Source organism: Corvus brachyrhynchos, unplaced genomic scaffold, assembly GCF_000691975.1.
Source record: "Corvus brachyrhynchos isolate BGI_N302 unplaced genomic scaffold, ASM69197v1 scaffold223, whole genome shotgun sequence".
Taxonomy (NCBI): domain Eukaryota; kingdom Metazoa; phylum Chordata; class Aves; order Passeriformes; family Corvidae; genus Corvus; species Corvus brachyrhynchos.
In genome coordinates this window covers 415,584-440,553 of record NW_008237174.1, presented here as the reverse complement: position 1 = coordinate 440,553, position 24,970 = coordinate 415,584, and the positions used below count along the sequence as shown (strand labels likewise).

The window sequence follows — 24,970 nt, the reverse complement described above, 5'->3', positions numbered from 1 at the left end:
GTTCAGCAGCTGAGGATGGAAGTGCTACGTCGTTCCTCAGTCTTTGCTGCAGAGGTGATGGAGGTTTTTGACAGGTCTCCCACTGACAAAGAGCTCGTGTCCCAAGCCAAGGCTCTCTGCAGAGACTACATAAACTCAAGGCTGGTTCAAGCAGGTGTCAGCTGGAGCAAACCTGAGTACAACACCCCAGTGCCTGGGGGTAAGCTGGCCGAGGTGTCCACCATACTGCTACGACTAGGTGAGTCCTGCTGGGATGGGGGAACTCAGATTGTATGGAGCAATTCGGACCAGACTAAGGTTTCTGGAAGAGGCTTTTCATGTGATGATACAGAGATTCTTCTTCCCTGCTTTTGGCATTTAGTTTTGGTTTAGGTGATCTTCCCTAAACAGTTCCTTTGCTTGAGTTTCCTCAGTCTCTTTGAGCTCAGCACAGGGTTTCTGCAAAGCTGCCCTTTTTCTGAGGACTTGCAACAGCTCAAAATCACAATGCAGTCCAAGAAAGCAGCAAACTGATTCTGTGTGCACAGGTCTCCACCTGTGTAACAATTCTCATGGTACTTAGAGCAGTTTTTCTCAGCTGGGCATTTTCACCAGTCTTGCAGTGTTTTCTCCAGATGTGACTTGATTGCCACAATGCATCTGGCATCTTTAAGGCCACTGCTACCGCTGGACTTGGGCTTCAGCAGTAGCTCACCCAGCTTTAATTTGGGGGTAGTTGCTTAGAAAATGTGTTGTTGGAGATTTTATAAAAGCTGCTTTTAAATGACAGTGTGTTTAATTGTCCTTTAACTGTCTACCTTAGTCATTCAGCAAGAGCTAAGTTTTCTTGCTTTTTGCTGGAGCAGGAAGGAGTTGGTTGATGTTGTTTGGCACACACTGCCATTCAGTGCCACCCTCACAGCACAGCAACTCTGGGGGCTTCAGGGAGAGCAATTTGAAGGTCATGCCTGGAGGCTGTGACATGAAGACATGCTCTAGAGCTTGTACCAGGAGCACCCTCTAAATGTTGACAGTTGCCTGGCCTTTTGTTTCGGGTTGTGTAGCATCCTGTGTGCTCAAGTCTAGCTGTTTGTCTTTTGGGAACACTACATCCTTGTTCTTGGAAGTTGTTTCCAACATCCCTCTTCACCTGCAGGCTGGTATATTAGTTCACATCTGGCTTGGAAACTACCACCAGCATTTGCATCTGATTTAATTACATCAGAGTTCAAACAGGTGTGGTGAAGTAACCATTAGCTGGGCCTAACAAAGTCAGGACCAGGGCTGGTGTCCCTACTTTCTCCCCTTTCTACCTGTTTGATATTATCCCAAGTTTCTTTTTAAGGCACAGCTGTGTTTCTTTTAACTGACTTTTTTTTTTTTTCTAAATTCATTCTTTTTCACTTTTTCTCTTCTATGCTGACTTAACTTCTGTTTTTGTTTCCAGTGGTTGTTTGGTCTTTGGGGGAATTTTTTTGTTCTTCTGTCAATCTCACTGTCTATTTGTATTCCCTTTCTTCTCCACCTGGATTGGGGGTTGAGATTTATTTGCTTTCAACTCAAGCTTCTGTGGGTGGCCAGGAACATGTTAAAGGGCAAGCAGGTGGCGCACTGGATCTGAAGGCGTCTCCTGGATGACTCTCCTGTTACTTATCCATGTGCAGATGGAAAGATTTGGCTGATAGTCCCAGGAACTTGGTGCCTTCTCTGAGCAAATCTGTTTGGAGAGCACCATGTGGTACCCATGCAACCAGAAAGGTGAGCAGTCCTCCTGATTAAGATGAAGAGTAGTTTCTGTCCTGTTTCTTTTTTCCACTTGCCACATGGCCCATCCCTTTCTTTTCCCCTTTGATGCTCTAACCAGCACAAGGCCAGCTGCTATCCAGCCACCTGCCAGGAATGGTAATCCTTAGCCACTTCCTGAGCAGTGCAACAATCCAGACCAGTTTTTTCCTTCATGATAGTGCTGAGAAGCCTGTGGAGATGGGAAGCTGGAGTATTTCCTAGCCCACTTGCACACAGAGAACTGCCTGGTGGGCCAGCAGAGGTCCTGGGCACAGGCGATGCAGTTGGAGGTCATAGGGAGGGAGACCCCATCAGCTCACTGAGGCTTAGCAGCTAATTAGGGCAATTAATGAGTCAGACATGGTAAAACCTAATGGTATAGCCAAATGAGGCACCCCAGGCCAACCTGCTGCGTGTGTCAGAGGCCTGGTTTATCTGAACTTGTATTTCCTCTGGCCAAGGCCCAGGGAGGTGCCCTTTGACCACTGCACTGATCTTCTCCACATGGGAACTCTCACTGCTGCCCTGCTAATTTCTCCATAATCACTGGAGGAAGGAGGAGAAGCCCCCAAATTGCTCTAAATGTTGCAAAGTTGGGTGTCAGAACAAGGGCACTGGCGCCCAGCACCGGTGTATCATGTCTCAGGAGAGGTCCTGGGGCTGCTGGGGCAGGGAGGCTCTCTGAGCATGGGAATGCTTTCCTGTGCTTTCCTTCCCCGGATGCCCTGTGCCTTCCTGCAGAACAGGGCATATGTGCCTCCAGCAAAACCCTGATCTCATCTGGGGCCTCCAGGCACTGCTTGTTAGAAGCTGTAGCAGTGGCAGGCTACCAAGGGCTGATCCCAGCCTCCTGTGCCTCCCTCTCAGCTAACCAGGGCTATCCCCATTTCCTTACATTTAGCTGGAAGCCTGTGTGCTGCCTGTGAGGAGAAAACAGCTGTTGAACAGTCCAAGTAAGGTTTCCTCTTATCAGGGCTGACCATGTGTTGGCAGGTTTCCTCTTGCCACCAAAGAGGGACAATCCCACGCTCAGAAAGGGCTGGGAGAGCTCAGCTGTGGAATTCTATAGAGCTGGGTTTTGCCTGTGCTGAGTGCCTGATAAATGAATTAAGGATCAGTAGCTAATGACTCTATAACAATCTCCTGCTGCAGTGGCATCTTCCTTTTTGCCTCTCATATAAATGAAATTTTGAGGATCATCAGTTGCCCTCTGGCTGGGCCAAGTCACCTGGGTCTTGCTGTGGGATATAAAGGGGATATAAAGCTGTTGGGATAGCTCTTTCTCTTCCTGGAGCACCCTTGTGTGGGAGAAGAGCACACTATGTCCTAAAGCTAAGCCAAAAAGGGCTCTCCATGCACAAAGGACCTTGGTGCCATGCAGTGTTTGCATTGTTTCATGCTCCTACAGCAGCTGTGCAACCGTCATTAAGTATCCATGAACCTCTACAGAGAGAGAAATCCCTTGGAAACCAGGCTTTATTAATTCTACTACTCAACAATGGTTTTATTTTGCTACAAAGGAAAAGCTTTACTGTTGTTTCCCAAGCTTCATAGCTCAGTGCTTTAGGAGGAGGTTCTCTGCTTGTCCTTGGTATTTTTGTCTTGGTCTTCAAGCTGGCCTAACACCTCCAGCCATTTCCCAGCTGGGCAGAAAGCACTCTGGAGGTGAAAGCACATATCTGTGTCTCAGATATCTTACTGCTGAGCAGTCAGCCATGCAAATGAACATCTCTTTAACCATTTGGAGGAGAGAAAGAACTCCAGATTGACTCTCAAGTGCCTGTGTGAGCATAAAATAGCTGAAAGTCTCTTTGTTTAATTAATGTTGTGCAGCTCTGGGTGGATCCTTGGCTTTCATCAGCCTTCAGCATTCTTGAGTCGCTCTCATGCACTTCAGGCATTTTTGTACAAGCCCGATGGGGTGCTGAGGAAGGGCGTATCTCTCAAAAGCTCACATGGATGTACATGCCTCCTTCTCACTTCTGAAATAAAATGACATGGCTTTGCTTATCTGAGGCCTGTCTCCTGTGTTGGAGGAAAGGCAGGCAGCCAGCCTGGGAGCAGCACTTGTATCAGGGATTGCTGCAGCCACACCAGGGGTCCAGGGCCACTGCCTGCCTCCGCTTCCTTTAGGAGTCCCAGGCACAGGGCATATTGGGAAAGAGGGTGCAGGTGATAGGGAATTGCATCTAAACCACCCTGAGCACCTGCTGCCTGCTTAAACTCAGGTGGAGCTGGGGTTCTGCCTCTTTGGCTGAAGGCATCCCTTGAGTGACCCAACCATAACTCCTCCATGGTGAGAGCAGGACTTGGTGCTGTGTGTGCTGACTCCTAGCTGTTTGTTTCCAGGGGATGAGCTGGAGTACATTCGCCCCAATGTCTACCGGAATATCGCCCGCCAGCTGAACATCTCGCTGCACTCGGAGACAGTGGTGTCGGATGCTTTCCTGGCAGTGGCTGCACAGATTTTCACTGCAGGTACAGTGCCCAGACAGATCCACAAGCAGGGCTGGGTGGGAGGAACAGGATGGAGCCACCTCTCTCGGAGAAGACGTATTTCTGGGATAGCCTGGAAGGTGGGGCCTGGTTTCTCAAAGGGCTGTGGGCAGTTCGGCAGTGTGCCGTGCTTTAATGATTTAATGAGAGCTCCTCTCTGCTGTCTTCTGGCTGGGAGATGTCCTGGGTTGTAATATCCTCGTGTAGGTTCTGTCTTGTTCTAGAAGGCACCTCCTGCCCTTCCTCGTTAGGAGCTGGTTGTTGCCTCATTGCATGGGGAGGTCACTCATTCCAAGCTTCTTTGCTCACCATTGGCAACTGCAGAAGATTCATTGCATGGGAGTCTCCCTTATTCCAGCTCATGCTGCTGATGCTGGGAGCCAGAATCATAGCTCAGGGTGCTGCTGATGCTGGGAGCCAGAATCATAGTTCAGAGGAAAGAGGCTCTTATTGAGCAAAGGAAACCAGATACTCAAGTTCAGTCTGAGTTTTCATGCCAATTACCAAGTTTGTTAAGGAAACAGCTACAGTCTGACACTACAGTGCTTAGACAGCTTGGGGAGCCCCACCAGTCATTTACAGTGCCTTTCCAGCAAGGAAGCAGGGGATTTTGACCCTTTTTTGCTGGAGAGGTTTTCTCCTTAATCTTTTACATGTCTGTCTTCCACATTCTGGTCTGGTTTTGAGTCTTCACACTGTACCTCTGTCTGTGCTCACTTCCTGTCCACACTGTCTACAGGTCTCGACTAAGCCCAAAACTGCCCTGAGCATCCTGTTTCAATGCCTCTTCTTTCAGTGAAGAAATTTTTACTAATACCCAATCTAAACACCACCTGGTGCAATTTGGGGCCATTTCCTTTTGTCCCATGGCTGGGAGAAGAGACTATGGTAAGGCTCAAGGTGTATTTTGTTCCCCTGTTTCCAAATGACTCATTAGTTATTCAGGGTGAGGAGAGCCCATCTGTGTGGAGACAAGCACTGCAGAGCCCTGATCTGCTTTTGATGGTAAAGGATCTGCAACAGCATCATCTCTGTGATGTTACCGCTGGTTCTCGTGTGTGGTCCAAAGCTGCCTTTGCAGGTAGCAAGAGAGTTTCCCCTGACTTGAACAGGCTTTGATTTGGGGCCTGGCTGAGCTGACATTTACCTCAGGTGTTCAAACAAATGCCAGAAGGAAGAGGTCACTTGGTGGAGAAACAGAAGTGGAAAAGGGAGAGGTGTGTTTTCCTTCCTTAAAGGAAGCAGTTCTGTCCTGTTGGTAAGAGCTGCTAGGCATGAGGGCTTTTTGAAACCTTTCAGCCTGTTTTTTACTGGGTTTGGTTTTTAATCAAAAGTGTGTGGGCTGCAGTGAACCCTGTGTAACAGGAATGTAGGGTTAATGGTTTCTGAGGAGAAAGCACTTTCCCCGCAGGAGCAAATGGATGTAGATGACACCAAGCTAAGTGGTGCTGTTGACACACCTGAAGGATGGGATGACATCCAGAGGGACCTGGACAAGCTTGAGAAGTGACCCATGGGAATCTCATGAGGTTAAACAAGGCCAAGTGCTAATGCTGCATCTTGGTCAGGGCAACCACTGGGATCTATCCAGGCTCTGATGAGCAGGTCAAGAACAACCCTGGGAGAAGGACTTGGGGGTGCTGGTGGGTGAGAGCTGGACATGCCCCAGCCCTGTGTACTGGGACCCAGAAACCACCCATGTGCTGGGCCGATCCCCCAGTGTGGGCAGCAGGGGAGGGGGAAATTCTGCCCCACTTAGAGCTGCCTCCAGCCTGAGGGTACCAGCACAGGAAGGACATGGAGGTGCTGGAGCGAGTCCAGAGGAGGCACCAGGATGATCAGAGGAGGGATGGAGCAGCTTTGCTGAGAGGAAAGGCTGAGAGCTGGGGTTCAGCCTGGAGAAGAGAAGCTCCAGGTGACCTAACTGTGGCCTTCAAGTCCCTGAAGGAGCCAACAAGGAAGTTGGAGAGAGACTATTTACAAGGGACTGGAGAGACAGGACAAGGGGGAATGGCTTCATACTAACAGGTAGTAGGTTTAGATTAGATATTGGGAAGAAATTCTTCCCTAGGAGGGTGAGACTCTGGGGTTCAGCCTGGAGAAGAGAAGCTCCAGGTGACCTAACTGTGGCCTTCAAGTCCCTGAAGGAGCCAACAAGGAAGTTGGAGAGAGACTATTTACAAGGGACTGGAGAGACAGGACAAGGGGGAATGGCTTCATACTAACAGGTAGTAGGTTTAGATTAGATATTAGGAAGAAATTCTTCCCTAGGAGGGTGAGACCCTGGCAGAGGTTGCTCAGAGAAACTGTGGCTGCCTCCTCCCTGGAAATGTCCAAGCTCAGGTTGGATGGGGCTTGGAGCAACCTGGGATAATGGAAGGTGTCCCTGCCTGTCAGAGACTGGAAAAAGTAATCTGTTTTGAGACACCTTAGGATGCTTGTAATGCATGGGAGGGGGTGGGTCAGGCCTTGCTCTGGTGAGGTGGTGCCCTGCCCCCAGTGCCCCCCCTGCCCCCTGTGCCCCCCAACCCTGCAGTGTCTGTCAGCCACGGCACACTGAAGGCAGCCCCCCAGTGTTGCCTTCCCCAGTCCCTGAGTGGCTGAGAGACTGCAAGTCCCACTTGGGAGGAAGGCCCAGGATGGGCCAAAGCTTTAAGAAGCCTGACCACGAGGCAAGCATGTTGTCCTTTAACCCTACCTTCATCTTGGAGTTTTACATCACTGGAGCCCAGGAGTTGGTAGCTATATGTCTGTTTTCCTATATCTTTCCTGTCTTTCTGTTTTTCTCCCTTTCTTCTTCTCTCTTCTCACGGAATACGATATTGAATGGGTTTAAAGGTTTTCTATGTTCGGTGGGCTAAGTCTATGCAGTGGTAAGTGATGTTATGTTGCATTTACTCTTTTGCCAATGTTCCTTAATTTTCTATAGTTTGCCAGTCAATTTTTGTGTGTTTTTTACCTCTTGAGAATATCTGGTTGGGATTTTCTCCTTTGCATCTACCCAGACCAAAACCTGGAATTAAGTGACTGAGGTGTAACACTGCCCATGACAGGGGATTGGAATGAGATGTGCTTTGAGTTCCCTCCCAACCCAGACCATTCTGGGTTTCTCTGAAATGCTGTTAGAAATGCATCCTGCTGCTCCCTCGTCGCTTAGGCCTTATGACTTGAGCTTCCTGCCTTGTGCACACCCCCTCAGCTTTTCTCTCCACCAGAGTATATTGTGTCTGGCTGTATTCTCCCAGCTGTGGAAGTGTAGCAGTGGATCGTGTTTCTTTAAGGTCTGATTTGTGAGCGAGACTTTGATGCTGAGTGGAGCAGAGGGAAGTTTATTTGAATAACCTCGGGTGGTGTGGTGCCCTGAGACTGCACAGCCGTGTCTCATGGCTTCTTCATCTCTCCCCTGGGGCAGAAAAGCTCATATGAGCAGGAACACTTTCAAGAGCATTCCTCTCCTGCTAATTCATTTTACCCTGGGCTCAGCAATGTTTACATACCTTCAGCTCCATGGCTGGCCTAGAGAATGCAACTTGTATTTCTTATTTTTTATAATGCCTTCTAAGCAGCCCTTGTTTTTCCCTTAACTTTTTCCATATCCTTCTGTTCCATGTCTGTGAGCAGAGCTTTCTCTCTTTTGACCATTCCTTTTTGGACCAGCTTTCCATTCCCTGTTGTTGTTAGCTCCTGTGCATGTTAATCCACGCAGTGGGAAGCTGTGAATGGATTGTCTTGCTTGGTGATGAGTGCCCATTTCACCCGGTGTGGATGACAGCCAGGCCTGTTGAGGAATTTGGAGCAAGATGTGTTTTTGCTTCTCATATGCACTGGCCAGACACGATTCCAGCTTATGCTGAGAGATGCATCACACTAGTGTCACTTTGAACCCGGCCTGGACAGCATGGGGGACAGAGGCACTGTCCTCTCAGTAGATTGTTCTCCTCTGCCCCTGCCAAGGGAGTACTTGAGAGAAAAGTTAATGGAGCTGGTCCTGGGAAAGTGCAGAGGAGGGCTGCTGGGGCATGTTCCCCTGCCCTCTCCTGCCTGGGGCTGAATGGTTGCTGGAGCCCTCCTGGGCAGGGGGCCCAGCCACAAGCACAGCCCAGGTGTTGGAGATGCCTGCTCTTCCCTTGCTTCCTGCAATGTCTAATGAGAACAAGAGCATAAGCTGTGCCCTGCTGTTGTGAGTGAGAAGCCCAGCCTGCTGTCTCCATCTTCTGCCTCCAGCAGTGGCAAGAGGACTTCAGACAAATGGAAATCAGGAAGGGATTTCCTCCTGTCCTGCCCCCATGGACCGGCTCTGCTAGTAACAGGAAAGGCAGACTGAAGGATTGGTTTGACCCTTATGGGCATGCTCTGGAAAGAGGATGTGACCCCTGAGCCCTCCACATCCATCACCATTATAAGCATTAACCAAGAGTTCATTCTCTTTCTGCTGTCCAGTGAAAGGGAGAGGGGTTCTCTCCCTGTGCCAGGGAAGCACTTACCTCGTGCAAGTCCTGCAGCAGGTACCACTATGGAACAATCTTGGCAGGGAAGCTGGAGCTGAAGGGCTTCCTCTCCATCCTCTCTGGACTGATGTGCCATGGAGCAAACTGCTTTCCTGTGTACTGGGGAAGTCATTGGTCTCTTGAGCCTTTATTTTTCACAGGTTGTAGATACACTTTTCTTCTGTTGGAAAGAGAAACTTGGGTTCAAAACAAAGTTAACCAAGACTGGAGCTGTCTTTCTGTACCAGAGTGACTTCAGTCGTGTCAGTGTTCATTACTGCCATGTAAGTATCTCAGAGCTAATGGACTTGCTTCAGATATTTAAAGAGTGCTGTCAGTAAAAGCTTGGGAATAAGCCAGTGAACTCCTCCCTGGAATTTTGGGTAACTTTTGTTATGTAACTCAAGATGCAAGGAACCATATTTCTGCAGGGATGGAGAACTGTAAAACTGACTTATACCAAAGCTGAATATAAGCCAGCTGAGGCTCTAGTCCTGGAGATAGATACCATCAGCAAGGAGTGTAACCCTGTAAAGATTCTTTCGTTAGGTAGAACTGTATTGACCTGCACTCGGACAGCCTCTTTCTTGCAGGGAGAACCCCTCTGTCTAGTCCTCTGTGGTTTCATAGACTCTTCCTGGCTCGTTCTGCTGGCTGTCATGGTGACACACAATGTGAGAAAGGCAGATAAATAGTGTGAATGCCAAACAGGCAGTGAACTTCCTGAGTGACAGCGCTGGTGTCGGGGACACCGCAGGGTCTGCTCAGCAAATAAAACCAGAAGAACAGTCACTTCAGCTGCATTAATAACTTCCTCTGATCTCAGGGATGGTTCTGCAGAAGGTCAGAGTATCACAGAGGATTTGAGCTAATGCTGTTACTGTTGCTGCAGAGCCTCACAAAGGGTTCATCTGCAGATTTTGATCTTACATTAGTCATGAAAAATGGGGCTTTTTTTGTAACACTGAATGGATTTTCTTCAGTCTAAAAAGGTATTCCTGTGGCTGACATTTGAAGAGTTCCTCTAAAGTTTAGTTCTTTTTTTTATTTAAGGAAAAGAAAAGCAAGCAATTCCTAAAAGTGTTAGTGTGAGTGTCTCTTTTGAAGCACCAAGTGTAAGAATTGTGGAAATGCTCTGAAATCTGCATGTTTTCCAGAGAAATATTCTCACTGTTCTCATTCTGCTGCAGTGAGAAGAGCTGTGAGGAGGCTGGAGCTCCATCCCAGAGTTGGTTCAGGCTACCTGGGAATCTGAGAGTGCAGTGAAGGAAAAAGGGAGACTCTTTACCCCATGTAAATTGTATTTTTGCTTCCTGAGCACATCCAGTTTTCTAATGGTGTGTTTAACCCCTCCTGATCCATAGATCGAGACATTGCACAGATCTTTCCATCCTCTCACCTGTTTTCTTTCTTGCTGCAACCCTGCAAGAACAGTTTAGTGTGGTTTTTAAATATTAGAACTTCACCAGGCTTCTGGCTCTGTTTGGGAGAGACTTTGGGCAGATTCCATAGAGACCTAACACTGTAAAACACTTGGCAGTGTGCTTGATAAAGATGGCTATTGCAGGTAATAAAGTACAGGGGGGATGTGCCATTGTGCAGCGGTAGTTCTGCATGGGAGCGAAAGGGTTGTGTTTCCAGGTCACTGGTCCTGATAAAAGCCTGATGAGGGGCAGCTGACTGCAATGTTTGAGCATGAAGGATTTATGCCCAGTGGTGTTGGTAAGGCTCTGGGGAGCCCCCGGGAGGTTGGCTGGTACCTAGAGCTGAGCTCCCGCGCTTCTCGCTAATGCTAACAGGAAGATGACTACGGCTGGGACAACTTCCATGGAGCTCTTGCTGCAGGCAGGTCAGCCTGGCAGGAAGGCTGTCTTCTGGGAGATTAGATAACTGTCTGACTCCCCCCCTGCACTGTCTTCAGTGGGCTAGCATAGGCAATGTTAAGTAGACAGAGAGGCCAAATCCTTGAAGCTACCTGTTTTTCGGGTGGAGACTAAGGCCTGGTCCTTACATTGAAGAGGACACCTGCCCTCCTGAGTGCAAGTGGATGGGTAGGCACTTGGCACTCTGGTGAGCAGCGACAGGACCCAAGGGAATGGCAGGGAGCTGTGTCATGGGGGTTAGATTGGATATTAGGAAAAGATTCTTCCCCAGACAGTGGTTGGGCACTGAACAGGCTCCCTAGGGAATGTCATGGCCCCAGGCCTGCCAGAGCTCCAGGAGCCTTTGGACAACGCTCTCCGGCAACAGGGTGGGATTGTTGGGGTGTCTGTGCAGGGCCAGGAGCTGGTCTCAATGATCCTTGTGGGTCCATCCAGCTCAGGATTCTATGACTCCTCTATTCCAACTATGATTCTATAAACCCTCTTGGCCCTGTAGGTTTGCCTCCCTTGGTTGCTTTTGTGCCATGATAGAACTGAAGATGCTTATCTTGTATGCTTTGAGTGTCACATTGGAACAGTGATTAGAAAAAACCAGGAATGCTTTGTCTAGGGGTGTTTAAGTTTTCTGTTGAAGACAAAAACTCTAGGTTGTTCAAACTATTTGAATTTTATCACCTCCTGGGCAGCATGTGCATGGCTGAGAGCCAATGGCAATACAAAACATGGTGGTGCACATCTTCCCAATCCCGATGGTGCCTTTGGGCTGCTTTCTCCAAAGCTGTGCAGCCAGTGCTGAGAGGCAATTAAACCATACTAAGGTCAGATTATTTCATTCCGCTTCTCTATGTGGAAAGTCTTCCCCAATTCTGCTCCTCTAGTATTTCTTTTCCCCCGTGTGGAGAACACCCAGAACTGTGGCTGTACGTGGGCAGCACAGGCACATGTAATGAAGCAGAGTCATTTCCTTTGATTATTCAAGACTGAACTGAGTGTGTGTGTAAATATGAATAACCTTTATTCTTTTCACAGGCATAACGTGGGGCAAGGTGGTGTCTCTGTATGCCGTGGCAGCCGGGCTGGCGGTGGACTGCGTGCGGCACGGGCAGCCAGCCATGGTTCACACCATCGTTGACTGCCTGGGAGAGTTTGTCCGCAAGACCTTGGTGACATGGCTGAAAAGGAGAGGAGGCTGGGTAAGAAATGCTGTCTCATCAAACTTGCTTCTGCATGTCCAGACCAGAAAATATCCCAGTTAATGCAAGTGAGAGTGCACTCCCTGAAGCTTTATGCAGAAAGAGGCTGTGTGAGATTCTCTTCCACTGTGCTGCGGCCACCTCTGTCCTACTTACACCTGTGCTAGACTTAGATAACTCTGTTACTGTCTCGTGCTCCCATCCTCAAAAACATCAGTTATTCCTGTCCTCAACTTCCTGCATAGCTGTGCCATAATAATTCAGTCCTGACCCACCAGCACCTGTTGTGTTCCTGATCTTCTCCAGAGCTAACAGCCAGTCATAGTGGGACACTGTAGGGGTAATTCCTGTGAGGCACTGGCACAGGTTGCCCAGAGAAACTGTGGTTGCCCCATCCCTGCAAGTGTTCCAGGCAGGGGATGAGACTGGATGATCTTGAAGGTCTCTTCCAGCCCAAACCATTCTTTGAGATTCTGTGATACTCTTGGCTGGCTGTTTTCTAGAAACTGGCAAAAAATGAAGCCTGCCAACTTAATTCTCATCTCACCTCTGAGCATCGGATTTCTTTGGCCTCTCTATACCCACTGTGAGCATTGGTTCCTGTGGAGGATCGTTCATAGTAAGAACTTTATTTTGGTGCTGTGGCATAGCTAGATGCCTTTCCAGTGACCTCCCCAGCAGACTGGAAGAACTGGCTGGCTGTGTTAGTGGCTGGCAGCTGGGTGATATCTGTATGTACCAGGTTCCATGTGCCTGTCTGGCAGGGGCACAGACAGTCCTTGGATCCTCTAGTGTGTTGCTGGGCAGATTCTTCTTGGGGAAAAATATTGCCCTGTGACACCACTGAATTCATGGGACATCTTGTTCCCAAGGCATGCCCTCTTTCCAGACTGAGCCACAGCAGCAAATTCCCTCTTTTCCAAGAGGTGAAATTTATTCCTGAGCCGTCAGGAAATGGTCAGGCTCCTCACCCACACAGATCTGGAGAGGGGGGGATGTCTTTTTCCAAATGGGCATTGCTCCTTTGTGCTGAGACTTCCCAACCGTGTCAGTAGCTGGTTCAGGCACCTGATTTCTTCAGGAGTGAAGGCACCTTTTTTGGCAAAGAGCCACTGGGAAAGTATCATTGTTCTGATTTTGGATCCCTTGCACTTACTGAGTACCAATCCTACCTTAAATCGTCCCTGTCCTCTCTAAAACTGTGTCACCTCGAGGCCAGCTGACTCTGGGAACTGTTTGGTTGGGCTAAAAGTAACCTTTGATTTGAATGCCCTGATCTGTTTCATTTTGCATTCCAAAAATTAATTGTGCCGAGGCAGGTGAAGAGGATATCCTGGGATTAAGTAACACTGTTCCTGCCTGTGAATGCCAATCCCTGCCTCAGTATCATTTGAGGCTTACTTTTACTGCATACCTGTAGAGCTGCTTGAAATGTATTCTCTGAAACATTGTTGTTTTGGTTTTTTTTAAGATCTAGTTTCATTAAAACAGGAATGTTGCATAGGAACGCATCCCCTTCTGGTTTCCAAGCACTTTTTTCTTATTTTTGCTAAAACTTGTGTGCTCTGATAAGTGAGCATCTTATTTTAATTTTTATATTGCTTCATTAGAGTTCAAAACAGTGTTTGGATAGTTCCAAAAGGATACTTTTGTAAAATTTGTTGCATAGCGAACAAGCTGCAAAACCCATCCTCAGACCGGCTGTGGTTCTGTGCAGCTGAGGAGAAAAGTCCACCACTGGCTCCTTCTGCCAGCCATCCCTCTTTAGATGGGCAGCATGTTCCTATTGGAGTTGCTGAATCTATGCTGATTGCTCTTGGGATCTGGCCCTAAGGAAGGGAAGCCAACTTCACTGCCCCCCATCAAGCACAAGACTGTGAAGGCTGCTGGGTTGTTCTGATACAGCCCATTTCCAACCCCCTTATCAGCAATTCTGGGCTGTGAAAAGGAAGTACTTTCCCTCTAGAAACGAGGGGATCCTTCAGTCTGGGGAAAGGCTGCTAATCCTCCTGCCATCTTGTGCTGTGCTTCCCCAAATGTTCTTCCTCTTGATCTAGGCACTGCAGCAAGGAATTTCCCAGCGTTGTTCACTCACGGGCCAGACCAAACAGCTCTTTGCTGGAGCTCTCTCACCCACTGCCTGGCCTGGCTTGTGTTGGTTTGTCCTAGCATGCCATCCTTGATCACATGGCCCCCATCTCTTATGCATCACCTTAGGCTGAGGCTGCCAAGAGTAACCCCCATGCCCTGAGCTGGTCCAGAAAAGGCACCATGGAGACTTTGGAAAGGCATTTGAAATTCTCCATTCAGCAGCAGGTTCCCATGCTGCTTCCATAGGGTGGAGAAGACTGCAAAACCCAACCCAAACCTCACAGAAGGAACAAGAAAAAACCTTTGAGACATCATTTCTTCCTGGGAAGAGTTTGCAGCCTCACTAGTGGCTTTACAGTAGAACAGAAAGATTTAAACTTTTTTAGCAGCATTTGCTACAAAGCAGTGCATGTGACTTGAATTTGTTTGAAAAATTAACACAGAACATCAAACTGCCATTGCAACAATTTATCAGTGCCTGATAAGGCAAAAAGACGTACGTAGCTTTGAAGTTTTCAATTCCACTGCCTTATCAGGTAGGCTTGATTTGGATAACAACAGCTAAGGCAATTGTTAAACAGCTGAGCAATTTTGCTTATTTAAGCAAGCCCCATACAAATTTTTAAGTGCTTCTGAGTGCAGCTCCTCTAGGTTAGAGCAGTGAGGTCATTGCCTTGGGGCAACATAGCAGGGCTTTAAGGAGTTCATGTTTTCTCATCTGGCAGTTAACCCTCTACAGCTGTAATCAACCCAGTGTGTGTATTTGGGCCTTGTACTGGCTCACGTGAGGCACTAAAGCCCATTAGAGCTTATGCTTCTCATGGCTCAGGTACCCTAATATATGTGTTCAGACAGGTACCTGCAGGTCATGACTCCTCTCAACTAAAGGGACAGTTGGACACAGCTGTGTTTTAAACGTGACCCCATGCAGGTCACTAGAATTTGACAAGTTGAATCAGTTCAGGCTTTTTTCAGATGCAAATAGGGTGAGTGTGCTAAGCCATCGCTGGAAGTATTCAGGGAGACCCACCTTGCTTTCCTCCACAATACAGATGAGGTACCTGTAACCACCTGTACCACATTGCAGCATCTCCTGGTAACTACCTTGGCTCTGCTTGCTATGTTTGCTTGTGTTTTTTAGCTATAGGCAGCAGTATTTCCACACCTTGGTGCTGGCTCAGCTTTCTCCTGTCATCCTGTTTCTTCCCACCATTGTGTGCCTGTGTTCCTTCCTCCTGCAGTCTCTGCTTGTCAGTTATTCATGGGCTCAGCTTCTCCTGATGCTCCCAGGAGATCAGCGCTGTGGCGAGGCGCACCTTGCCAGCCCTCCAGACACGGTGCACAAGGAACTGCTGGAACGTGTGGGAGGCTGCTGTCAGCAGAGCTTTGGTCTGGAGACGATGATGGGGGTGGTTAGTGTGGCTGTACTCACTAACCAGACTCTGGGATTTGTCCCTTCAACCCCCTTTTCCTTTCTTCTAGTGATGACCAAGGTTGGCCAGGCAAGGCTCGTGCATGTCGTGAGCACAGGCAGAAGGAATAGAGAAGATTATGGGAGCATTCATCGTCTCTCGTGTCCTGCTTTGGGGAGGAACACCTCAGGGTTGAGAGTCTGCCTTGTCTGTGCTTGGTCAATGAGAGACTTAGGTCAGAAGGCGAATTTGGAAGACTACTGAGCTAAGCTTATAAAGAAAAGGCTTTTGGGGCTGTGAACATTTGCCATCCTTGTGTGATTATGTGAGATTATTGTTCTCATTTGCCACCCAAAAGCTGTTTCTGAAAACCACGTGGGGTTGATGTGCTAATGGTGCACCCCCTGTTACACAACCACAGTCCACATCTTGTGCTAGGCTGGAGTTTAACCACAACTCAGTTATATCACAGGCAAAGCTTTTTAATTCTGATTCCTGCACCAGAAAATACATTTTTCTCTCTACCTCTGTCCTGTTCACTTCACTCTCTTGATATTTTCCATTTTCTCCTTCCCATGCCAGATGAGAGCCTATCTCTATCAATTTGACGGGGGGATTTTTTGTTGCTGTTTTTGGGTTTTTTTAATCATTGCAGGCCAGCTTCTCTTCTTGTTAATACTTGAAACTGGCTGCCCAAGCGATCTTTAAATCTGGCCCACACGTCTGGGAGGCATCTCTGCTGGCATATATATTTCCACAAACAAAGCTACAAAGCTTGCATTGCTTTAGGTTTAAATTGGGGGATGGTTTTGCTTGAATGTCTTCCAAAGAAAGCATTCAGGCAAGAGAAAACGTACAAGCAACTTGAGCTGATATTTAACAGGACAACCTCTGGGAAGCATCTGGCTTTACAGAAGAGGATGGGAATGCTGATACTGCTAAGGCTTCCTAGAACTGTTGAACAGGGAAAGAAAGTTGTATTTAGTGATCCAAAATGGAAAGTGCTGGCTAATCTTCCTGTAGCATTTCTTTCCCCAGGAGTGGCTGAAAAGGAGGATACTTTGCCTCATTGTTGGGGAGTTAGGAAAAGTGTATTTTGCAGGGCTCTTGAGCCTGATTTAATAACTTTCAGTGTGTGGAAGTGTCAGAGCCAGCATCTGGTGCTGCAGCAGTGGTGGTGCGATGCCGTGGGTTGTGGGGCCGGGACAGCCTGCAGGAGTGGCTGATGTGGGCATCTCTCTCTGACCATCTCTCTTCCCTCCTCATTAGGCAGACATCACAAAATGTGTGGTGAATACTGACCCCAGCCTTCGCTCCCACTGGCTCGTGGCCGCTGTTTGCAGTTTTGGTCACTTCCTCAAGGCCATCTTCTTCGTCCTGCTGCCTGAGAGATGAGTCTGAGTTGCCAGGCACAACCCCCCTGCCCCATCTTCTCTCCCACTCCAGAAGCAACAAGAAGTAACTGGAGAAGCAATTCCAGATTGGTAATGGCAGTCTCTGAAGAGGAGGAAGAGAAGAACTGGGACAAAATAAAAGGCTTGTTCTCCTCTCCCATCAACTGGGAGCAGATGATCAACCACAGTCTCCTATTTGCAGCCACACGAGCCTCTCTCACCATTAATCCTTCCAAGAATCTTGTTTCCCTGGGTAACTTGCATGTGTGGCCTAGGTGTTGCTGGTCCCTGGGCATGCTGATGGCAGCCACATGGAGCATGGGACTGTCAGATGGCTGCTCCTTATGGCTCTGTTGCATGCTTATGCTGGCACCAGGCAGAGGGGAGGAGGAAGGGAATATTATTTGAAATGGGATAAGAAAACAGGAGAGGGGAAGGGTCCCTCCTTCACTTCATGTGATTTCCCTTTCAGTCCTCAGACTTGCCTTGTGTTGATTCTTGTCGTTACATTTGTGCTTAAACTTCATCTCCTCCTTTAGCCCTAACTCACTTGCTGGGCTCTGCCCCAGCACAGCATGGTGGGTTTTTAACGAGATAAAACCAAACATTCTGTCAACAGATGCTTCTCCCTGACACATCTTGGAGATTGGTCTGAGTAGCTCTGTGAGGGGCAGGACGAGAGGGCAATGTATGTTTTGTTGATCCCTCTTGCTGCACTCACCCCAGTCAAACAGGAGAGCAAGGGGCAATGCTTTCAAGCAACAACTTGGGAGTGGAATTTCATCATGAAGAAAAATGTTTTCTCCACGGAGATTTTGTCAGAGCTAAGCATGTAAGTAGGAAAGGCTGGGAGCCGTGGGCAGAAAGAGGGAAGCAGCAAGTGAACTGGCTGGCATTGTAAAAGCAGTGAGCTGTGCTGAAAGTAGCTGATGTTTCTCCTTTTCATCTCTTTGAAGTACAACTCGTAGTCTTCTTTGTGGCAAACAATAAAAGAAAATAAGTGGTGTTTCACTATTGCAAAGGCTATTGTATTTGTTTCCAGACCAGAGTTAACAATTCCAAAAAAGGCCAGAACAGTGCAAAAACAAACACTCTGGCCATGCTAAAAATACTTCAGCTTTTCCCCTGGTAGAGCATGTTAACATGTTAAAACTGTGACTCGCCTGGGTCATGCCTGGAATTTAACCCATGTTGTTGCCATGTCAGAAGCATGCTGGTTTTGCCAACAGATGGAGGGCCTCCCTGATGTCAGGAAAGGGCTGTGGAGCCTCCTCTCTGCCAAAGCCTTCTGCAGACTCCCTGCTCAGTGCCCTGCTCCCTAAAGTGTGGTGCTAGGCTATGTAAAAAAACGTGGATTAAGAACACGTGGCACTGTAGGGGGTTTTGCTGGGTTTTTTCCCTGATTTCCCTCCCAAACATTTAGAGGGGCTTCACTCTTCCTCCAGGAGTTACAAAGGGGTCTGAGAATAAAGCAAAACCTTTACTTTTGGGTACTGTCTCTGGGCCAGGTCTGTACTGGCAGTTAGTAGTGCTGTGCTCTGACCAGCAGAAACCCTAGCAGAGGATGTGTAGGAGTGAGATCCTCGCACATTTTTGCTTTTTCTGCTCTAGGCCTTTGCACTTTGATGCCTTGACATAGGGGGGCCAGGCCCAGCTTTACCCCTAGTGCTACAACCCCAGTGAAGAGTGCTGTGCCACCTTGGTCTACAAGTACATTTTCAGTAGTAAAGCAATTCTTGTGGATCAAAGCCCTTCAAGAGCAACCTCCCTCATCTCCAGTCATTCAACAGAAAAACTCACTGAGAAGGAGAGAGCCTCCCATTCCACATCAAAGCTGTGTGCTGCCTTGGACAGTGGCTAGAGACACTTTGGGGTGGGTTATACTGATGAAGTTCCCAGTGTGGCTACAGCTGATGGTGCCATGAGGTTGGGGCATTTTTAAGTGTGTAAAACTTGAGGCAGTTCCCCAGATAAAACCAAATTGCCAGAGGAACATTAAAAATTTTTTTTTAATTTCCTGACATGATTATATTGGCATTAGGGGTTTTGCTGGCATGACTTACAGTTAGGATTTTCTTCCTTAGATTCCTGGTAGATTTGGCTATGGAAATTTAGAGCAGGTACAGAACACATGGGGAACTACACTAATCACCTTTGAGCAGCAGAGAGAGGATTCCCTCCAGTCTGCAACAGAGGCACTAAAAGCTTCGTAGTCCATAGCAGGGGGGTGCGGACTTGTTGTCCTAAAGGAGCCTGTGGAAAAGGAGACTTCGGATTTCTGGAAATACCCCAGCTCTGTGCAGACTTTGACTTGGACAGCTTCACAACTCATCAAGTCCAGCTTGCCTTGTGTCTCGTGGAGTGTATGGGAGTTACTGGAGGCGCACAGTTCAACACTGGGACTGGCAAGACCTGTCTCAATTTAGATGCTGTTTTGAAATGTAGTACTTAAGGCTGCTGGGTTTTTTTTTCAGTAAACAAGTGATATCAGAGGATCTATTAAGGAACACAAAGAGTTAAATGCACCGATTAAGTGGATTTAGCAAAAAGATAATGACAAGCCAAATAAAGCAGCATTGCTGGAAAGGAATGTGTGTGGGTGGGAAGGGGGTTACAGAGGCAGACAAAGGCTCAGCCTTGGAAACTGCTGATAATGAAGAGGTGGGGGAGCTCCCCTCAAGCAGGTTTCAGACTGCTCCAGCTTCTGTCTCCTTGCATTTGCTAGTCCCTGCAAAATACATACAAGAGCTGAACAGTGTGCTGCCCACCTTGCACTTGGGGTTAAAGGAGGGTCCTTTGACCCTTCTCACTCCTGTAATAACCACATCGCCACCAGCCTTGTCACCAAAATAAACAACTGAGCAAACAGAATTGCACACAGCACTGTACATTTAGGAAGTAACAGTATTGAGCATGATACAGACAGGTGTTTATGTTGTGTTCAGTCCTATCTGTAATATTTAGTCATTTTGGAGTACTTCCAGAGGTCCTTTACAATCTCAGCTGTTCTGGGGCTCTGTGATTTTTCTATTCCCTCTTCTCTTTTCGCCAGTCCTACATGATGGGAGACATCAGGGTTGGCTGTTTATCACCCTAATAAACATTTTCCTTTTAAATGATTGGTGAAGGTCCTAGGAGAAGATCTAATTTATTTAGTTGTTAAAGAAAACCAAGAGAAAAACAAGTACCAAGGTTAGTACTATTGTGCTCCTCCATACCAAAAGCCTGTCTGTTGTTCCTCTTGCAGCATCAAAAACTGAAAAGCCCCAAACTACCCATCTCACTCTTTCCCCCCAGTGTTTCCTACTGTCTGCTTGAGAAATTCTGCTTGTAGTAAAAGCTGCCTTAATTTTTTTGAGCTGTTTTCCACACACTGAGTGTTCTAAGTGAGACTTACACACCGGCTGTCTTGGGGGGCTGTTCCCTGTCCCCAGTGAACTCTCAATCCACTGCCCAGTTTCATCTCTTTTTGCTGAAGGGCAGCAGTCACAGGGGCAAGGGACAAACCTCCTCTCAGCACAGGGGGAGATGGCTACTGTTCACCCCCTTAGGGGCTTGCAGAATCCAGCCAAGCTTTAGCAGTCTCCTGCCTTTCTGTCCCACCAGAAAAACTGGGGGCTCAGGGAACAGGTGAGGCAAGGTCAGATGGTGGCATGGGAGGTGCTTAGGGAGAAGCAGGAGGAGGAAGAAAGGGTTGGATGGAGGTGGGAAAAGGGCATCTTAAGTATTTTTGTGGCTGTGGAATGTTTTGCAGAGGAGAGTTTTGCCTGTGGTTACAGCAGAGTAGAGCCTGGGGGAACCCGAGCCTCAGCTCGCCTTTGTTCACAGTAGAACTTGCTCCAGTAAGGATTATCCCACCAGCCTCCCCCTCCAACACCAGCCTCATTCTCTGTTTCTTTGTAGTGAACCTACATTCAGTCAACAGAAATATCTGCCTTATCACAAAGGAGGGAAGCAGAAAAGCCCTCTTGGCTTGGGAGTTTCAGTGATAAGCATTTGAGAAGGGCTTATCGTGTCCTACACATGGCCTTGCCCCAGCCCCAGCCTTACTTGTACCTCTCCCATAGCAAACACCCGCAGCAGGTTCACCTTCTTCAAAGCAACTAGAGAAAGTGGTCTGCAGTCTCACAGCAGATGTCACCTGTGTTCCTGCACTGCTTTTTCTCCTGCAAATGGAAAGAAAACAGTCTGTGAAACACTTAATTTATCAGACTTGCATCTGTATTATAGACCAAAGTACAGAACAATAGCGACAGGGGGGTGAGATTGAGGTTTCCCAGGAAATTGCAACACCAAACTTCCTCATTTTCAGACTCGTTTTTTAGACCCTGAGAAAAAGCTCTGATTTTTTTTTTCTTATTCTGCTTTTAATGTGCAAAGTCTGCAAGTGGGGGGTTTTTTTGTGCATGATTAAACTGAATATGAAGCAGATTGCAAGTCCCTTAGATGGCTTTCTGAAAAGATCAGACCCTGAAGGCATTCCAAGGGCTTTGCCAAGAGCCTTCTTGATGAGGCTCTCGTCAATGTGTGTCCCCTTGAATTTCTTCACTGCCATTTTTTTTTTTAGGCCTACTATTTATAATTTTTTAGCATAAATTTGCCACAGATTAATTCTTCTCTTATGGCAATGTGAAAACAATGCATGCTACTAGATTAATGACAAGGAAACAGCAATTTAATGTACTGCCGGCTGAGTCTACAATTTTCTTCTGTGCAAGTGGTTTGACAGCTGGAGTTTAAATACTCCCTCAGAAAAGCCTGTAACCTCGTTAAACATTTTGACCCACTGGGATTATGAGCCCCCAGCTACACAGAGCAATCCTCAGTTGAACTTTACACTGTCACCAGGACCTGGAAATGCATTGCATGTTCAAGCAGAGTCTGTGGGAAATGGAGTGCCCCTGGGTCAATCACACGACACGCAGACCATGTCCAGGCAAGGTCAGATGAAAAAAAAGCTTCCCCTCTCACAGAAGGAAGAAAATAAGGAGTTGGGAAGGGAATTTCCAGCTTCCTTACAAGCATATTTCAGAGCTTTAAGTCAGGAGAAATGTCCTCTCTTTGCCCATAGGCCTGCAGACAGCATTGGAGCTTGTCTCCTCCATCACTGCAGGAAGACTTGCTTCTACTTCTCTCCTGGTGTCAAATACTGGTATCAAATACAATTCCCTGTTGTTTCAAGTTTCCACTTCTGTCCCTATCTCGTGACCTTCCCTCTTGCTTTTGTTCAGCTCTGTGTTTAAGCAAGATAAACTTTTATTCCCCATTCCCTGCTGGAGTGTGACTTGCACTGGGCTTGCTCTTGAGTCCCTTTCAGCCACCTCAAGGGCAACTGGTTTGGACTTTGGAGGACTATGGGCAGCACCAAGGACCTTCAGCATCACCAGTCTGATGGGAACTGAGAGGATGGGCTACTTTGTAGGACCAGCCCGCACAGTGTCTCACCTAACTCTCATTAGGCAGGAGCTGGAGACCCTGCACTGGTCTTTGCTATGCAGATCCATTCTCCCAGTGCTCTGTGACACTGTCCAGGGAACATAAAACCACCTGAAAGTTGATCTTGAAGCCCTCTCAACGTTGTGGTGTTGCCATTTTACTCCTAATGTGGAGGTGTGAGTCGGGGGCTGTGCAGTGGCGACTGCAGGGACACTTTGTACCTGTTTCCCACCAGAGCTGAGCTGGGATTTTCTGGTAATCTAAGAAGGGGATTTAAAAAAACCCGAAAATAGCCTTTTATTTTGATCTCCTTGGCACTTCAAAAGAACAATTCAATCACCGCTAAGCTGCTAGAACATACTTTGCTCTCAGTTCCTTGGCCAGAAGTGACCAGACTGCCCTTTTTAAGCCTGGCAAGTTTCTGCCGACTAACTCCCTTGCCTTATGCTGTCAGCTTTCCCTCTCAGCTCACTGGCATTGCTCCTGGGGTAAAGGTGTCTGATCCCCATGGCCACCTGACCCAGCAGGTTGTTTTCTCCCCCAGAGAAGGCAGCCCTGTGGCTGCAGCAGAGCTGGGTGCTCCCCTCGATGGCATTGTGCCCCATTGCCTGGCGTGTTTTTCCCTTTTGTTAGGACTGGCACGTGGCGTTTCTACAGGGTGGGAAAAGAGAAAGCACAGCTGGCTTTTGAGAGGGAGCAAACTCCATGGATTGTGTTCAAAGCCTCTCCTGCTGCTGAAAGGCTGCTGCCTTCAAGGTTTGGGTACACGCTGCTGGCACTCACTGGCCTGTGCATGCTGTGAACCTGTAATCTGTGGCTAATGGTAGATTACTTGAAGCTGGGAAAAGGTGCTTGGAATATGTGTGCCCTTGGGTTTTATGGCTTAACTGGAGGAGGAGAACAGCACTACTAAAAATATTAACGTGTTCAAGCTAGCACTTTGTCTCTGGGGGAGAGCGATGAATTCACACAGTCAAGGCCAGGCTGTGTATTATTACAAGCAATAAACCTACTGGAGGCTGGAACTAGCTTGAGCTAAATTATGAGGCACCCTGCCCAAACCCTGCAGCACATCAGGGGGAAGACTGGAGGAATTGCACGGCAGCTTTGCTTAAATTTAAGCAGTTTAATAAAAATACATAGTAGAACGGCTTGTGTTGACATTGTATCCACAGCCTTGTGAGGGTTTCTGTGGGGATGAAGACTGGATGGAGCAAGAATGTGTGGGGCAGCTGAGTGGGATTTTCTGCCATCAGAGCTGGCAGAAAGGTTTTCCTGTCAGTTTTGGGCTTCAGCCCTCGCTTCAGAACTGGAGCTGGAGGAGAAGGAGCACACAGACATCCAGGGATGGATGAGGGCACAGCAGCTGGGAGAAGGCAGCCTGGCCCCCACACCAGGGCTCTGGCCCTTCAGATCACTGCTGCTTCTCATGACAAAGGGCTGTTTCTGTTTGCTGTCTCCCACGGCAAACACAGCTCCAGGGCTGAGCGAAAACAAAGTCTTGAGGACACCAGGAGCCTGAACTGTCTACATGCCAAGATTAATGTGCAGTGATTTAAATCAGCTCATTTAGGAGTTCATAAAATGTAAAGCACTGAAGGAGAGGAGAAGTGAAAGCTGTAAGGAAAGCAGTGTGGTCCGGGAGTATCCCATGGATTCTCAGTGTACTTTCCAAAACCCAGTTATCTTGTGGAGACAGCTTCCTAGCAAGAAGCATTTGTTGACTGCATATATTTCTGTCTGCAGACATAAAAATTTCACTCAGCCCCGCGTTTGAAGGGAAGAAGAGCAGCTGAGAAAACATTTGCCCTTTTTCAAAGAGCTTTATTTACTTTGGGATCAGAGTGATTCAGCATGGAGGCACCAGCCAGGGCTGGAGGCAAAGCTGCACTTCCCTTGAAGAGAGAGTTAAGGATTATATCAAAAGTGGAATTTAATCCTGCTATCTTTCCCTTGAAAGATTTAACAAAGTGCCTCCAATTTACTCCAGAAACTTCTCGAAGTGATGTCCTCAGGCTGTGAGGGAGTGAAATAATGGGTGACTTGTCTGAAGGAAGTAAGACATGTGCATGACCCTCCCTGCCCTGTTACCATGTGTGGAGCTGAACATTCCCATCCCATGACCAGAAGCCAAGCAAAGAAGGAAGAGTGGAGCAACCAAGGGAGCGAACAGGGTGATTTTCCAGCCTCTTGGGATAACACAGGACAGCACAGTTGGCCTCTGCATTTGCAGGGCCTGTCACTCCCAGGCTGACTCTGTAGAGGGAGGCTCTGCCTTCCCCAGGGGTTTGGTGCTCACGGTGCTGGCTTTGGGACAGGCTGGCTTTGGGACAGGCTGGCTTTGGGACAGGGACTCCTGGCAGTGGCAGCTCTACAGGCAGGCAGGCAGGCAGGCAGGATCCTGAGCTGCTACAGTGGCATTGACAGTGCAAGGTGGAACAACAGCCTCCAAGCACAAACTGGTTGCTTTCTCTCTCCCCCACCTTAGCAGATTTAAAGTTTAACTTATGGAACACAATCCTGGTTTTCGATGCTTGGGAAGAAATAGTGAATATCCAGCCCAGGCTCTCAGTGCCAGGCTGCATGGGTCCACCTCATTTTGTATGCCCCTTGGGTGGCCAGGAGCCTCAGACCGAGGGGTTGGACCAGGCCTGTGTTAAAGCTGCTCAGAGAAGGAGAAGATGCTGGCACTCACTGGTGGCACTTTGAGATAGCAAAAGACAGCTCAGCCAAAGCCAGACCAAAACCCCATGGTTGTGCTGTGTGATGAAAATTAGATGAAGTGAGTCTGTAGTGAGCCAGTGGGAGGGCACA

General features: G+C 48.0%; 1 protein-coding gene and 1 long non-coding RNA gene across 2 annotated transcripts in view; one reads left to right on the top strand and one right to left on the bottom strand.

The window, feature by feature from the left end:
• Positions 1–11,653, bottom strand: part of LOC108445330 — a 26,651-nt gene extending 14,998 nt beyond the window's left edge. The window contains exon 1 of the long non-coding RNA XR_001860147.1: positions 8,745–11,653. This is a non-coding gene — a long non-coding RNA (uncharacterized LOC108445330). The remainder of the gene's footprint in view (positions 1–8,744) is intronic.
• The window catches only part of BOK (BOK, BCL2 family apoptosis regulator), a 19,132-nt gene extending 1,393 nt beyond the window's left edge, over positions 1–17,739 (top strand). Inside the window, exons 3-6 of the mRNA XM_008629521.2 lie at positions 2–238; positions 4,114–4,242; positions 11,660–11,823; positions 16,596–17,739. Of these exons, the coding sequence (XP_008627743.1) occupies positions 16–238; positions 4,114–4,242; positions 11,660–11,823; positions 16,596–16,721 (642 nt within the window). The 5' untranslated portion in view covers positions 2–15 and the 3' untranslated portion in view covers positions 16,722–17,739. The remainder of the gene's footprint in view (position 1; positions 239–4,113; positions 4,243–11,659; positions 11,824–16,595) is intronic.
• Positions 17,740–24,970: the final 7,231 nt, after the last annotated feature.